Genomic DNA, 16,322 nt, shown 5'->3' with positions numbered 1-16,322 from the left:
TTTATCCAGTCAGCAACCAGTATTTTCACCCCTTCCCGAAAGATCTCCTAACGAGAGTTCCCAGATGGATATGCTGAGCAAATGAGAATCATGCAAATGAATACATTTGGTGCAGTCAGGTTAGGCTAAATGAGCACTGTGCAGGTGTAATATGCAGGAATAAAAACAAATAAAACTAGAAACCAAATTGCAGTGGGATCACAACAGCTGCAACACCAGGGGTGTAAAGTGATAGTGCAGTGACCCCTCCCCCCTCTCTTTATTTGCAATTGTGCTTTTCCTGCTGTGACCTAGGCCTATTGTCAGTATTAATAGAGACATTCCATATAGAAAGTTCAATATGTAGTTACAGGACATTTAATATATATTCTGTTTCTTTCCATCTGTCTTCAGGACCTGGACAGTCTCCAGATTCAGCTTGAGGAGGTGCGTTTCTTTGACCTCTTTGGCTACAGTGAGGAAGAGGGAGGTTGGCTCTGCTTCATGTGTAACAACCCTGAGAAGGCCACAGGTACACAATTACTTTACACGACCATGATTAGAGTGCAAATAGTTGAGCGTGTGCGTAAGTTAGTTTCATACAGACAGAGAAGTTTGTGAAAAAAACAATTTCTTGCTCTTGACAGTAGTCTGTTTTTTTGTTTTACATTTTGATCAGATAGATTTTTTGGCAGCAGGAAAACAAGAACATAACCTTCTCTGTTGTATCAGTTTCATATTAAATGAGAATCGTCATTGAGAAAACACAGACAGGGATTAGGAATATAAACACTTTTTATTAGATCAGATAACACTCTGTTAACATGACCTCCAAAGTTGACGACCCATGGAGATGATTGAGTTCTCAGTGAAAGTCAGGTAGTTTTTGCTGTAAGATTAGTTTTTGTTCTGTTTGAATACCTTGAAGAAAAAATGAGGCAGAGAGAAAGAATGTGATAAATTGACCCTGTCACATTGTTCTCTCATAAATTAAAATCTAATTACTCACTCTGACAAATTACATTCCTCTGGGTTTTCTCCTGCCTCCTTTATTCTCTAAACAGAGCAATGAACAAGTAAAGTGGAATTTTAAAAGTTCTCATTTTCATCATGTCACAGCTTTCCTGGGCACCGTTGTGTTTCTCAGGGGTCTGATGTTAAAACCATTGCAGAGCTGAGCTCCATGGTATGTTTTCATTCAAAATGCCTTCACTGGGAATAATCTTTTCCCAGAACAGTCAAGGAAAATGGAGCAAAGAGCAGCTCTTATTCAATAGCTGCCAGTCTGATTTGAAGGGTTCCTGTAATCAGTCAGTCAGTGCCATCATGATTCACTTCTGATTAGTTTACTTTGGACCAGGGACCCCCTTCGATGAGCACTTGATGAAGTCAGACTTGGAATAGTGACCAAATACTTAAATAACATTTAGATTAGAGTGTGTGTGTGTGTGTGTGTGTGTGTGTGTGTGTGTGTGTGTGTGTGTGTGTGTGTGTGTGTGTGTGTGTGTGTGTGTGTGTGTGTGTGTGTGTGTGTGTGTGTGTGTGTGTGTGTGTGTGTGTGTGTGTGCGTGCGTGCGTGCGTGCGTGCGTGCGTGCGTGCGTGCGTGCGTGCGGAGACTTAAAACTGTAAAAAAAATGTGATCAAAATATAAAAACCTTATGTATGAAGAACATTAAAAAACATAAAAACACAAACAGCACGACTGTTTTGCACAGTGGCTCTTTGCTATTCAGACTTGCCACCTTTCATGTGGATGTCCGATCAGTGTTGATGGTAAATGTAGTCAATTGAAGCAATGCATTCCTCAGTGCGTGCATTTTGACTGAGAAAGGTTTTTTTCTTCCTGTATCAAGTGACGTGACAGTGACATAGTTGGAGCAAAAGAACTATTGTCTTTTTCGGCTTGGATTTCTAGTCTTCACTTCATTCCTAACAGTGAAAAATGGCGTCCCAAAATGAGTGCAGAGGAAGTTATGGAGGATATATATTACAGTGTGTTGGCTGACCGTATTTATTTGAGGCCGGGGCAGAGGCGGAATTTACTGTGCAAGAGGATACGGCCGCCGGGGACCCTCCAGACCCTGAGCTGCCGGGAGCAAACTTTAACTGGTGGTGCCTTTGCTCCAGTTGTCCTCCGATGTCAACAGAAACTGAGTCATTCTGCTGCAGCCAATTTCAGCATAGCTGTTTTTGGTGGATGCTGTTGCAGAGACCAATCCACAGAAAGCCCATCTGTGGGCCTAACTATGGGCGAAAGTGTTACTACACATTTAAATAGAGGTGTGGAGACTTCTCCAGGATCTTTAAGATAAACTGGAAAAGGGAACTGAGACCAGCCGGGCCGAGAGGGCAGATGGCCATTGAGTGAGTATTTTCTGTCAACGCTTTGTTTTGACAGAAACCCACAATGCATTCTGGCGCATGTAGGCACTGCCGACACAGCTCCACAAGCAGGAGAACTGAACTTTCTCAGTCTCGATAGCATGTCCTGAATTTAGCGCTTCAATTGACTACGTTTACAATCAACACTGATTGGACATTAACAAACAGGTGGCAAATTTTCCCTTTACTGCAATCATCCCTCCCCAGCACCAAGAACGTTTGTGTAGTTGAGAGATATGACTTAACAGAGTCTATAAATCGGTGAGTGACAGTTTAGCCTTAGGAGAGCAAATGTGACAGAATTTGGGAAACCGGCTTTAAATCTGTATGTATCTTTCTGTCAATCTCACATGGAAGCAGCTATTAGTTATATAAGAGTTGGTAGAGTGGAGAGCAGTTTGTGGCAGATGATGAAATATGGAGGGAGAGGGAGAAGAGAGGGGGGGACTTGAAATGAAGGATAAGTAGCTGTAAATCCCACACAGCAGCATGGTGTTTTCAGGCTCTTCAGTTTGATAGCAGCTAATAAGAAGCCAGCAGGTATTTCACAGAAAATTAAAGCCAGAGGCAGGAAGTTGTTTGCCGTCGGAAGGAAACAGGCAGGTGGGATGCAGTAAAAGTTTAGTGTGAGCATGTGCATGTGTATCTTTACGTTTATGTGCTTTGGAGGGATTATAGATGATAACCACATCAATATCTCCCAGATGTTGTGATGTTTGGGTTATTTACAGATGTCAAGAATAGTGGTCGACCAATATGGGTTTTTCAGTATTTAGAGAGGAGTGCAGCCGATAGCTGATTGTAATGCCAATATCATGTTTGCATCACGTAAAATACAACATTTTAATAATAATAACATATAAGAGACAAAATTGCTGAACTTACATGAACATTAAATTAACACTGTTATTGTCTAAATTGGTCCTGTTTAGTCTGTGGTCAGTTGTAGGCTATTTGCAACAAATTACGTTATTTTGATATAATAAATATACATAACTATTGTAAAACATTGTGATAACGACTTCCAAATAAAACAATACAGAAATAGTTACACTCATGTATTAGAATACTTTACCAAATTAATTTAAACTTAAAGGTTCTTGTACACTGTTCTTTTTTACAATTTAAGAAATGAAAAATTGAAGCTAGTGTTAACATCCATGTTTGTGAGGTATAAGTCTTCTTCTTTCCTGCCTTTTTATTAGGGCATTTCCACCTTTACTGGCACGTTACTCGACCGACTGTCAATCAGCGGAATATAAATGAAAATGTTGTTAGAAATATACATTACACAACTCACACACAGGGTATCTAATAAAACCAATAGTTATTATTGTTCTCTATAATATGGTGCTGCTGTTTTTCATTATGGCACAATCCACCACTCAACATCATATCTACATGGCCCCAGTTCTAACCTGACACCTTTGAATAAAAGTAAACTGTTTAATGTAACTAATAGTTCAGAGTCAGGTTAGAGAAACTCACTCTTACGCTGTATGTCAGAGTTAATAAACTCACTGGCCCTGGCAGTAGAGGAAATGTTCACGATTAGAGACAATTCAATAAGCTTATTGCCTTATTTTCCACATTTACTGTTTATCCTGCCATCTGTTCTAATCGAACTTTTGTGATACTTTTCCGCTGCCTGGAGCACTGCAGCCCAATACAATGCTGCTAATAGAGAGTAATACTCTGTGTGGCAATCGACATGGTGTATGACACTATATTACAGTGTTAGATGAGCTGTTTAACTAGTTTTAGATGCTTAACAAAGTAAGTCATCTGAAAGCACAGTGAGCACAACACTGCTCAATTTAATTCACTTGGAAATGCTTGTACAGTCAGTCGTCAGTGGTGAAGTAAAAAGATGATTTAGTGAGTGATGAATGATCATAGAATTACTTTTCCCTCGCTTTATTAATACGGAATCTGTCATTGAGCTGAGTTCACAGCTTTTCATTTTCTCTGTCATCCATGTCATTGTCGTCAGCCGTCTCTTCAAATACACAAACGCACACATGGGCAGAAGTAAACAAACGTCATCCTGCCCGGTCCAAACAGTACAAAAAGCCAAAAGAGCACTGAGCCAGCTGAATGACTGCAAGGAACAGATGATTACCTTTCAGATTCATGCAAGTCTCTCTTCATTACGGGAGGATTTAGAGAAGGAATGATAGTTCTTTCCCATTATTATTATATTGTGGTTAACAAAGCTACTCAGAAGAAATATTGTGGTTTGAGTTAAAAGAAGTATGTTTGTTATGTAATTTAAATTACATGCATTATTTTAAAATATGGTTTCATATGGAACACAGACAGCAGTCTCCTCGGTGAAAGTCTGGTGTTTGTTGGACCCATCCTTCCATCCCTGATCTCCTTGTTACGCATACTTTGTCGCTCTTCATGTCACCTGACCTCCCCCCCGAGAGGCAGCCCTGCATGTATGAAAATTACGTTAAGTAGATTAAAAAGTGAAGGCAAAGGGCTAGGGTTAGTCCAGCCAAATGAGAAAAAAAAAAACATATATTTTCCTCACTTACCCCTCATAGTAACTAGCCAAATAGTTATTAAGATTTCTGCCTCCACCCTACTACAGTGAAAATAAATCGAATAATGTGTGGTGTGCATGGCATTGATAAAGGTTAATTCAACAGTAACATCAAAGTAATCTCCCTGTTCTTAACCCAATAGTATAATGCTGAAACCACACCAAGCAGCAGTGACCACTAAAAGTTCAACTATCCCCAACTTATAATTTGGCCACACTCAGTTAACTCAGCACATCGCTGTGAAACACAGGCGTGTCTTTAGACCTGAGCATTCGAGGATCTCTTGGGAATGAGCCCCGGACCTCTGTGCCCTCTAATAAAATAAAATAAAAACGTAATGATGTTGAAAAAAGCTTGGTATATTAGACTTTTATGTGGTTGCGTTACCAAAAGCCACAGATGCAACATTGTAGTAGTGAAAACCGCAAAATTCTGATGTGTCCACACTGACAAATGATAACTTCAGAATCAAACTTAAAGCAGACTGACTTGATAACTACAAAATCAAACTTAAATCCGACTGACAAGTGATAACTTCAGAATCAAACTCAAAGCAGACTGACTTGATAACTTTAAGCTAGGCCCAGACACACCTCCTGTAACTGCAGAGCTGACATCACTTTCATTAAACATGTTAAAACTGCACATACTACATCACTCATAAAAGCTGTAGCGAACACAATCTGTCAGCTGTTCGGAGCTTTAGCCACTGATGAAAGTTTTTATTGAACACAATCCAATTGAGCATGCAGCCAACATACGTATACTGTAGGTGCACATACATGTGCACTTGAGTACTATGGACTTGGAATCCCTTAATGCTACTTGGCAGTCAGTAGTCCTGTTATGTGACCTTTATCCCCCATCAGGCCTGGCATTTTTGTGATGAACTCAGTGGCCTGAACCAACATTATCTGCAGATGATCATTAGTCAGTTGTCAGCAGTCAGCTACATAGCTTTGAGGAAAACGAATACGTAACAGTTTTTGCAAAACATTTTTACAAGTGCGTTACAGTACAAGTTTGAGTGTAGCTTTTTGGTACCACATTTGTTACGTCCAGCATTTGACTGCAGCTGCTCTCTGCGACATCTTAAGAGATTCTGTTTTTGCCTTTGATTGATTACATGCCGTTGAGAGTCAGACTGCAAATGTAGGGGGATAGAAAAAGAGACGTTATGTATAAGAGGACCTGGAGCCTGAGACCAATGTGAGACCCCTTTCTGAGCCAATTAGATTCACTTTAAGGTCCAATGTGTAGGATTTAGGGGGATCTATTGGGAGAAATGGAATATAATATCAATAAGTATGTTGTCTTTAGTGTATAATTACCAGAAAATAAGAAAAGTTGTGTTTTTCTAACCTTAGAATAAGCCGTTCTACAAATAGAGAGGGTCGTGTCTTGACGGTAACTCAGGATTTGCGATTTAGTCTCACAAGATGCTTAAGGTCAAGGGTTTTCACTTATTTCTTTATTTTCTTTTGCTAAATCCCCTACATGCTTGGCACAGGAGAAGTTTCATCGCTAGATACCCCTGAATCCTGCACACTGGAGCTTTAATATACTGTATACTGTGAGTGTTTTATGTGTGACCCATCGAGTGGCATTTTGCAGAAAATGTACTAAATTACTCAACAGTAAAAAAACAAACAAACAAACATGGGGCACATTTTTACTCTGCAGTTTGCAATCAAAACTAAATGAGGCTACTTCTATACAACCATAATTACAGGAAAGATGTTCTCAGTTTAAACAAATAAAAAAAGAGATACATACCGTATATACCTTTTCAAAGTTGTACACATAAAGATTCTAGATGTGTCCAAGTTTGGTTCATGTTGGAGTCAATGTGAATTAATTGAAAAGGTCTGCAGCACTTTTATCTTTGGGTGAGTGAACGCACAGAGTGCCTGCAGCCATACCATCAAATATTGGACACAAACTCTTTGCAAATCCAAATGTCTCATGTATATGAAACACAAGTCAAAGGGTTTATGAAGATTTGAAACATGAACAGGTTTTTAACCAAGATGCAAATGTCCATAAAGCCAAGAAAACAGACAACTGTCCGCTGGAAACTTTTTTATTAACTGAAAGCTGTCCAGCTACGGCCAGTATATTAGGTCAAGTTACAGTTAATGACAATGATGACTCATCTGATCTCACTAAAACTAACTGCTTGACTTCAGATCCAGTGCAATTTGGATTTCACGTTTAGGTGACCCACTTTTGTATTTTCCTTGTAAGTGCAGCACATAACACTCTGCATATTTATTTATTTATTTACCATGTACGCATGCTGCTTACATTACCAGCTGCCACCGGCCAACATCTCACTTTACAGTGCTTTATATTGTTTTCCTATAGCAAAAACTTGCTGACTTTGCCTGAGTGGCATGTTGTGATTACTACAGAGGTTACTCACAGAAGGAAGGAGCTGGTCTCGTGTATTTTAATGGTAAAGGAAAAAAGAGAAAAAGGTGAAGGGTTTTTCACTGTGAATGCCAAACTGGAGCCAGTGGTTACTGCAACTCTGTGATGCTTTATGATATACTGTTGTGTTGAACTACTGGAATGCCTTTGAAGTGAGCAGTAATGAGCAGAGGTGTGTGTGTGTGTGTGTGTGTGTGTGTGTGTGTGTGTGTGTGTGTGTGTGTGTGTGTGTGTGTGTGTGTGTGTGTGTGTGTGTGTGTGTGTGTGTGTGTGTGTGTGTGTGTGTGTGTCTGTGTGTGTGTGCGTGTGCGTGTGTGTGTGTGGACATGCCAGAATAAGGTACGAAGGTTCAGCATGCACACTGCCATCACCTGATCACCAAATTACCTACTGGTTTGTGTGAAACCACCAGAAACAAGAGAGAACAGAAATGTAATACCCCAGAGTGGACTTTGTCGACAAACATATACCAAGTTTTAAAAAGTGCATGTATAGACTCCCTGCCTCATGCCTTTACATGTGGATTTGAACACACATTCACTCATGTCTGGAAGACAGATCCCCTGTTAAGAAAAAGAAGATGGAAAACCCCTCGCAAGATTCTCCATCATTTTTCCATCAATCAGTGAAGACACGCCGGACAGAAATTCTCACCTCCCGGAATTAAGTTGCAAATTCAGTAGATTCCCTGGCTAAAGAAAGACGTTCATCATGCCGTGCCAAAGTTTAAGTAACTGTCATTACAACAGATGGAGTTATGAGGGTTGGAGAAATGTTCTTTAATGATTTAACACAGCATTTCTCAAGGGTGCTGTTAGATATTCTGGTAATATCCTCAGGCGGGGTTGTGGTCATAAGGACACATGTTAGCTAATACCTTGTTATTGACAATAAAGGATAATCGTTTTATGATGTTCATCTGCAAATCTCTACAGTCAACCTTCAATATTTCATCCCTTGTGTCATTTATATCTTTACTAGAGTGGACAATCTAATAATTCTTAATCGTGTGTGTGATTGTGTGTGTGTGTGTGTGTGTGTGTGTGTACGTGCATGTATGCGTGCGTGCGTGCGCTGTACAGTGTATGTTCTTTATATTAAAACCAAGCCAAGTAAGACTGTTTGCTTTCCATTAAAAATGGCTTCTTGAAATACTGAACAAATAACAACGGCACTAGTGCTCCCACTGGCTAGCTAATTGCTGCCACTCTGCCCTGCACACTACCCAGGTCTGTGGGAGAGAGGGGAGAGAGACGGTGGAGGAAACAGGGAGGGATAACATTGCTCACAGCTGCAGTGCAAAAAGAGCATTAGTTAGCTCCATGGTTAGCTCAGACACACACCTGGCTTCTGTGGAAGAGTTCGGCCCATCAGCTGTAATGTTAACTTTCCCCACCGGGACATAGGTGTTATCAGCAAGTAACCTCCATATGAGCAGTGATCTCCTGCTGATCTCCTTTACTCCAAGGTCGTCAGATACCAAGGCCAATGGGAGGGGACCCACATGCACAGAAGGGAGGGAGAGTGACTCAATTCTCTGCTCAGGATGCCATTTCTCCACTTTATCTTTGAATATCAAATATTTGTTTGTTGCTATTTTCATGTTCTGGAATGTCGAGTACAGGACCTTTATCTTTTTTTTTCTATTCTGAAACATGTTTTTGCAAAGTTAGACGTTGCCCGTAGGTGTGAATTGGAGTATGAATGGCTGTTAGTCTCTGCCTGTCTCTATGTGCCCTGCGATAGACTGGCGTCCTGTCTAGGGTGAGGAATCTTGTCCAGGGTGAGGAATCTTGTCCATTCCTCGCTCAATGTCAGCTGGGATCGGCTCCAGCCGAAGATGATAAATGGACATGAGGGGCATAATTAGGCTCGTTTAGGCTCTGACTATTTGGGTTGGACACCTGACTACTGTCACAGTTTTGAAATCATGTCAGTTACTCACATGAAGCTCAAAAGAGCCACTGGAAGAGAGGCCTTAATGAGATCCAGACTGAAAGATAAATTGTGTTTGGGTTGAGCTAACAGAAGCATAAATGCAGCAGAAACATACTGACAACACATCGGGATCTTATCGAGTGCAAACCTCAGCAGACATCTCCTGTATTTGTTTGTGACTCAGTGTGTGTCCTCGTCTCGTTGTTTTTGACGTCAGAGTGTCTCAGACGAGGTGTCGTGAACTGTGGTGCTTGCCCAAGGCTGACCAAAAATCCAGGAATCACTTTCCAGGTGTCTGCATCAAAGCAAAAAGACGGCACGAGACACCGTGATTTATGCCCCAGACAAGTTTACTTCTGCCCCCCACCCCCCAACAAAAAATGTTTTAAATATTTGTTAGATGATGCAGACAAGCTGTCACGCCATAATGGTGGACGTGTGTCCAGTTGCATATAAGCATCCTATCTGTCTAAACAATACGACACGACACACACAGACAGATAATTTGGAAAGAATGCAAATGATTTACTGAGATGATTGGCATCCCAGTGAATCATCAGTGTAATATCCCTCATACGTTTACCAATGTTACGACTGTCAATGTATTTTTAAAAAAAATCTCACTTACCTGTAGTGATACTGTAGTGAAACCTTGGAGATCATTTTGGATTTGTTTGCCTAATAAATCTGATCACTGACGCCTCACAGCAAGAAGGTTCCAGGTTCGCATCCCGGCCTGGGCCTTTCTGTGTGGAGTTTGCATGTTCTCCCCGTGTCTGCATGGGTTTTCTCCGGGTTCTCCGGTTTCCTCCCACAATCCAAAGACATGCACGTGTTAGGTTAATTGATGACTCTAAAATGCCCGTAGGTGTGAATGGTTGTGTGTCTACGTTCGTTTCTATGTGTCCTGCGATAGACTGGCGTCCTGTCCAGGGTGTACCCCGCCTCACGCCCAATGTCAGCTGGGATCGGCTCCAGCAACCCCCGCGACCCCGACCCCGGGATAAGCGGTTGAAGATGAATGAATGATACTTTTAATGAATGAATCAATGTTTCTGTTACAACCCTGAATAGCATTGTGTTCTCAATTATTGTGTTATGTTCAGGGCTAGAGATTATTATTATTATTATTAGTGATTAATATACTATATTTTGAGTAATTAATTAATCATTCTGTCTACAAAACGTCAGAAAATATAATTAAATGCCCATAAAAAGTTACCAGACCCTGAAATAATGTGTTTATAACCCTATAAATAATAGATTGGCCGTCTGCGAAAAAACCTAAAGGCTATTTGATTTACAGTGACGTGAAACAGATGACCTTTGAAGGTTTGGCGTCCGGCACCTCTGTGAATCATCTTTGCAACATGCCCACGCATTCACACACACACACACACACATACACACACACACACACACACACACACACACACACACACACACACACACACACACACACACACACACACGCACACATTTTGGTCAGATTACAGTAATGACTGCTTTACTCATCGTCCTGGATACAAAAAGCGAGTACCCAGTCACACATATCACACAGTCAGTTACTGAACATGAACCTGTAATTGCTTTGTTTTTTCATGTTGGTCAGAAAAAAATAAGATGGTCATTTGTATTCAAGCAAAACACCCATAGATCAAAACACACTGATCCAATACAATTATAGATACACACACACACACACACACACACACACACGCACGCACCAACACACACACATACAGAGACAAAAAACTGAAAACTGAAACTGAACAAGTCATTAATGTTAACTGTAAGGTGATAAGTTTGTTTGTATCCCACAATTTCACGGAAATTAAATTTAAAGTGCATAAACATTACAACTAAGAAACTAAAAAATAATAAAAGTCAAGGAAAATGAAAAGCATTAGCTGTATTTGGAGAAGGCAATGGGAGCGTGAAGAGGGCAGGTGCTTTGTGACCTGTGGAGTTCACCAAGTTTAGTGCCTTCACTGATATTTACAAGTGTGACTCTCAACTTCAAGGTCTTTCTGGCTTATATGCACCATATATGTGCATTTGTACTGCATATTTATACATACATACATACAACATGTATTTTTTGTAGCTCCCAGTGCATGTCTAAAGCCTGCCATAATCCTTTCAGTTAACACATGCTTTATATCTTGCAGGCAGCCATGGGTTTCCATTAATTTCCCTGTGGTATAAACCTGGGTACCAGACAAATCTGCCGGTCTCATATTTAATTCGCTCTGGCTCATGTGTCTGACCCCCCTCCCATTCAGACCGATTTCCAGCCGGCCAGATCCTGGGCAAGCCAATCACAAACGTTAAGGTTTGAGACGGTGACTGACAGGGGAGCGCAATGCTTGAATGTAGTTACCAAGCGTAACTGACATACCGTGTAACAAAACTCAAATCAAACTAGGCTGCACTGATCAAAAATGAATCAAGATTCTGGTTCTGTGTTGCCTGAAATGTTTTCAGAAACACATTTTATTGTACAGTTAAGCTATAATTTGACAAAGTTTGTGACCCGGCCACAATTTTTTTCAACACCCTTTCTTTGCTCTGAATTAACAGAGAGGTTCCAGACTATGTTACAGTACCAGGCCATAGGTTTCTCAATCCTGGAGGGTGCGCTTAAACAGTTGATGGTGTTTTTTTTTTTTTTTTTAACTTAAATAAACACCAAATTTAAACAATACTCTACATTAAGTTACAGAAGGGGCAGAGAGTGACTTAATTCTCTGCACAGGATGCCATTTCTCTACTTTATCTTTAAATAACAAATATTTGTTTGCTGCCATATTCGTGTTCTGAATGTCGAGTACAGGACCTTTATCTGTTTTTTTTTCTATTCTGAAACATGTTTTTTCAAAGTTAGATGTGCTACAAGAAGCAGCTTTTTTACAGCTATAAAATTCTATATAAAAAAGGAAAAACTTGACATTCAACACTTTTTAAACATTTCTAGATAACGAGGTTGAGTAAGTCAACTGTGATTTAAACCTTGTTTTCTTTCATGATACTTTTTTCTCACTGTAATCCTCAAGCCGATAACCACAAACACTTAACCACATAAATTATAAACACAGCAAGAGGGTTCCTGGTTTGAATCCGGGCTGGGGCCCTTCTGTGTGGAGTTTGCATGTTCTCTCCAGGTTCTCCAGCTTCCTCCCACAGTCCAAAGTCATGCAGCTGTTAGGTTAATTGATGAAAATCTAAACAATACTCTACATTAAGTTATATTTCTCTACATCAGTGAAGTAATGTCACTCAGATCCTTAAGAACAACAGCTTCTTTTTTTTTTGCAGATGAGACAGGAAGTGGTCACATTAAACTCCATGAAAAAATAATCAGTTGTCCACTTTACTGGAGCTGTCTGTCCTCCAGATCAGCCCTGTTTTTGGGTTCAAAAAGAGACATTTTATATAAAATAAAAGGCCTTTTACGCTCTGATATTAGAGCCTTGCCAAGAATAAGAAATAATTACTCTAAACTAAAAGACTGGCTGGGAAATCCAAATAGGAAAAATATTGCGAGCCAGATGTAATAATAAATTCTAACCATGTAGGGGGTCTTATGAAATGCCTCGTGGGTTGCATCTGGCCTGTCCTGTGGTACTTTGAATCAACTTTTGAGGCTAGAAACTTGGGAGTTACTGGCTGGTGGCAGAACATTTCACACCTTATTTATTTTGCGACCACCATTTTTACTTATTGTTTATCTTTCTGCAACGTAGCTCATGAACACAGTACTGTCCACTGGCTGGCTCAAGTCTCAGATGTGAGACCATCTTACCAGCTCATGAGTGACTCAAAGGGGCAGACCTTTAAGATCCAAATTAAATGGGCTATAACATAAAAAGAACACTGATATGTCCGCCTATCTTTTATTCTTTTTGTTTCTGTTTCTTACCTCGTTCCTGTCTCCCTCTCTGTCTGTCATTCTGTGTTTGTGTGGCCCTCTAGTTGTGAACCAGGAGGGACAGCCTCTGATCGAGGGGAAGCTGAAGGAGAAACAAGTCCGCTGGAAGTTCATCAAGCGCTGGAAGACCCGCTACTTCACCCTGGCAGGAAACCAGCTACTCTTCCGGAGAGGCAAATCAGTACGTAGCTAATGGAAATGAAGCCTCCTCACACATGCACACTGTCCCTGGCCTCTCACTCAGAAAATCTTCATTAATGTTTCCTGTTCCGTTTCATTTGAATCATGATGAAACTCTGTATGAAACAGTGGAAATCTCATCTCGTGATAAGATCAACTATCCCTCAGGAGCATCCGGTGAATCCGACTGTAACAAACATTGGCCCCGGGAAGGACTCTTGGGGGACTCCCAAGGCCAAAGCATGATGCTGCAGCAACATGACTCACTCTCACCCACTTTAACTCAAAGCAGATATCATTACGCACAAGTAGCAAACACAGAGCCCAAGGTACAGCCTTGTACAGTATGTTTGAGTGATAGAAGACCATTTTGTTAGGTTTTCGGCTTGTCCGTACATCTATGCACCTGTACCATTCTTGTGAATATCTCAGAAACCCCTGATGGGGATGTCTTCAGATTTAGCACAAATGTCTACTTGGACTCAAGGGTGAACTGATTAGATTTTGTAGGTCAAAGGTTAAAGGTCAAGGTCACTGTGACCTCACAAAAAAGCATTTTTGGCCATAGCTCAAGACTTCCTACACAAATGACAACATTTCACACAAAATTATACGGTCAAATTCACTCATTCATTTCTGACTGTTATTCGTTGTCAGGAGCAGAAGGGGAGGCATTTGGTCTGGTACTGACTTGGTGACACTAATCTTGAAACTGTGGTGATTGTTTAGGTCTTCTGTGCTGCCGGGTTGAAGATGTGTGTGAAGCATCCACGTTTCGCACAAAAAATACAATCACTATCTTTCTAATACATTTCTTCAAAGTCTTCACTACATATATGTTATGTAAGTCTGGACAGACATGGATGTAAACTGCAACCAGACCGGTTGGCATAGATATACAACTGGAAGCCGGCCATTCCAGTTTATCTAAGCAAAGGTGAGGAGATTCACCTCTGAGTTTCCGCAACACAAATCTTTCCCCAACTCCCTTCTCGACTTGGTGACAAAGGCTGAGGACACTGATCAGAGAATTGTGTACAGAAATCCAAACACTGAGCGAAAAAAAGTCTGCTTATAAAATAAGGTTAAGTTTGATTTTACACAGCTGACCAAAGAAAAATATTTTCAGTCAGCTCAGTTCGTGAGAAAATCAGATTTATTGGGAAATTTTACTACAGCTTTGTGTCTCCATGCTTATATCCAGGTTTATGACAGTCGTCTTCAAGAGTGAAACAATTAATTATAATTGAAGTAATTTCAGCAGGAGATTGGGTGTCCTCTGGATCTTTAGACATGTTTATACAATCGGCTCCCAAACAAATAGCACAAGGCACGACATCACAGAGGAATATCTGGAAACAGTGGGATATTCTCTGGTGGTTGAAATGCAGAAGTAGATCTGAGCTCTTTTTTCACTCCAAACAATAGTCTTTGTGCTCTTATCCAGATGGAATGGATTCCTCTTCCTGCAGCAGCCACAAATTGGAAAGGTTTTGTGTCTTTGTTTTGTAGCTCTGTCCGTCTGTGCCAGCATGTTCTAGGGGTGGTTGGTATGTTGTGAAAGACCTTTTCCCAAATGGGGAATGAGATTAAGAATAGAAAACTGTGTTGTTTCCATCACATGGAATGATCGAGCAGCTCTGACACACTAAGAGCTTTGAATCATTTCCCAAAACCACACAAAGCAAAGTATTGTATCTCACTGTGGTGCCCAAATTAATGCATTTATTTCCATAAGCATTTACCAAGTGCATCAAATGTTCTAAAGTGAAGCATATTTTTTCTATACTCTAGCTTATTGCCCAGTGTTTCCTCCACTGAATACTGTGTTTCCTCCTTAATTGGGAACAGACAAAAGGTGATGCCAAACTAAAGGCAGGCCTGGATTTTAATTTGGCAAGTCCTTCTACAGGAAAACAGAAAAAAAAAGAGACGGATTAAGAAAATAAGTATACACCTTATCCAGTTTACTGTGGCAAAATTTGGCACATCCTGTTTTATATTAAAGGTTCTGTTTAACATGTATTATCATTTTGTATTACAAATGGACAAACGGGTTGTAATGCAACTTAAATGAAAAAAAAAAGACTTCCATGACTTTCTCAGTTGCCTATAACTGACGCTAAAACTGTAAATATAGCCCGGGCTCCGTGTCCGTCCATCCACCCGCCGTGCTCTGTGAGTTGCACCCGCCATACCATGAGACAGCGCTCCACTGCTCAGCCGGCTCAAACATGTAGGCCTATGGCTGTTTCTCTCTGATGTGTTTAGTCATCTTGATATTGTGTGCTTCTCTTTCTCCTCAGGCTCCTCGGCCTCTGCTCATTAACCTAGGGTATAGGCTAGTACGAGCAGGAGGGCGAGCCCAAGCAGCGGTGGGTGTGGCGAGACCAGATGCAGAATTTCTCAATAAGGGAGAAAGAGTAGATGTGCTTCCAGCCCCTTCTCTGAGTTTTTTGTGTGGAAAAAACATGTTAAACAAAATATTAGTCATAGTAGAGAAGTTTTAGATACTTTAAAACATGTCTGGAGTGGGACTTTAAAGGACTTTCTGGTTAGGCTATCATTTTCATAGGCCATATGGCTAAAATCAATCAAGTGTCCATTTGAATCACTGCATGAACCCACTGACATGAATTCACTGTGGGAAACATCAGACCCTCAGCACAGCCAGCCAGGAGGTAAAACTGTGAACATGTCTCACACACACACACACACACACACACACACACACACACACACACCACAGAAAGGATGGGGGCAGTTGCCATGAGTCTAACTAAACTAGACTACTTAAGTCTTTGGTTTTGTGGTTATAACCACATAACTAAAGACGGAGTAGGAAGACTGGCTGTGGTGCAACACACACACTTCTATACCTCCTCACATTAACAAACGAAAGCTTTCAATACATCCGTCACCAAAG

General features: G+C 40.7%; 1 protein-coding gene across 2 annotated transcripts in view; it reads left to right on the top strand.

Annotated features, from left to right (window-relative positions):
* veph1 (ventricular zone expressed PH domain-containing 1) overlaps positions 1-16,322 on the top strand; it is a gene marked incomplete at both ends in the record, with an annotated part of 68,352 nt that overhangs the window by 51,288 nt on the left and 742 nt on the right. For both annotated transcript variants that reach the window (XM_083914446.1, XM_083914447.1), the window contains 2 exons: positions 394-511; positions 13,261-13,397. In XM_083914446.1, the coding sequence (XP_083770572.1) occupies positions 394-511; positions 13,261-13,397 (255 nt within the window). The remainder of the gene's footprint in view (positions 1-393; positions 512-13,260; positions 13,398-16,322) is intronic.

Source organism: Echiichthys vipera (assembly GCF_963691815.1).
Source record: "Echiichthys vipera genome assembly, chromosome: 5".
Classification (NCBI taxonomy): domain Eukaryota; kingdom Metazoa; phylum Chordata; class Actinopteri; order Perciformes; family Trachinidae; genus Echiichthys; species Echiichthys vipera.
This window is presented reverse-complemented; position numbering and strand designations above follow the sequence as displayed.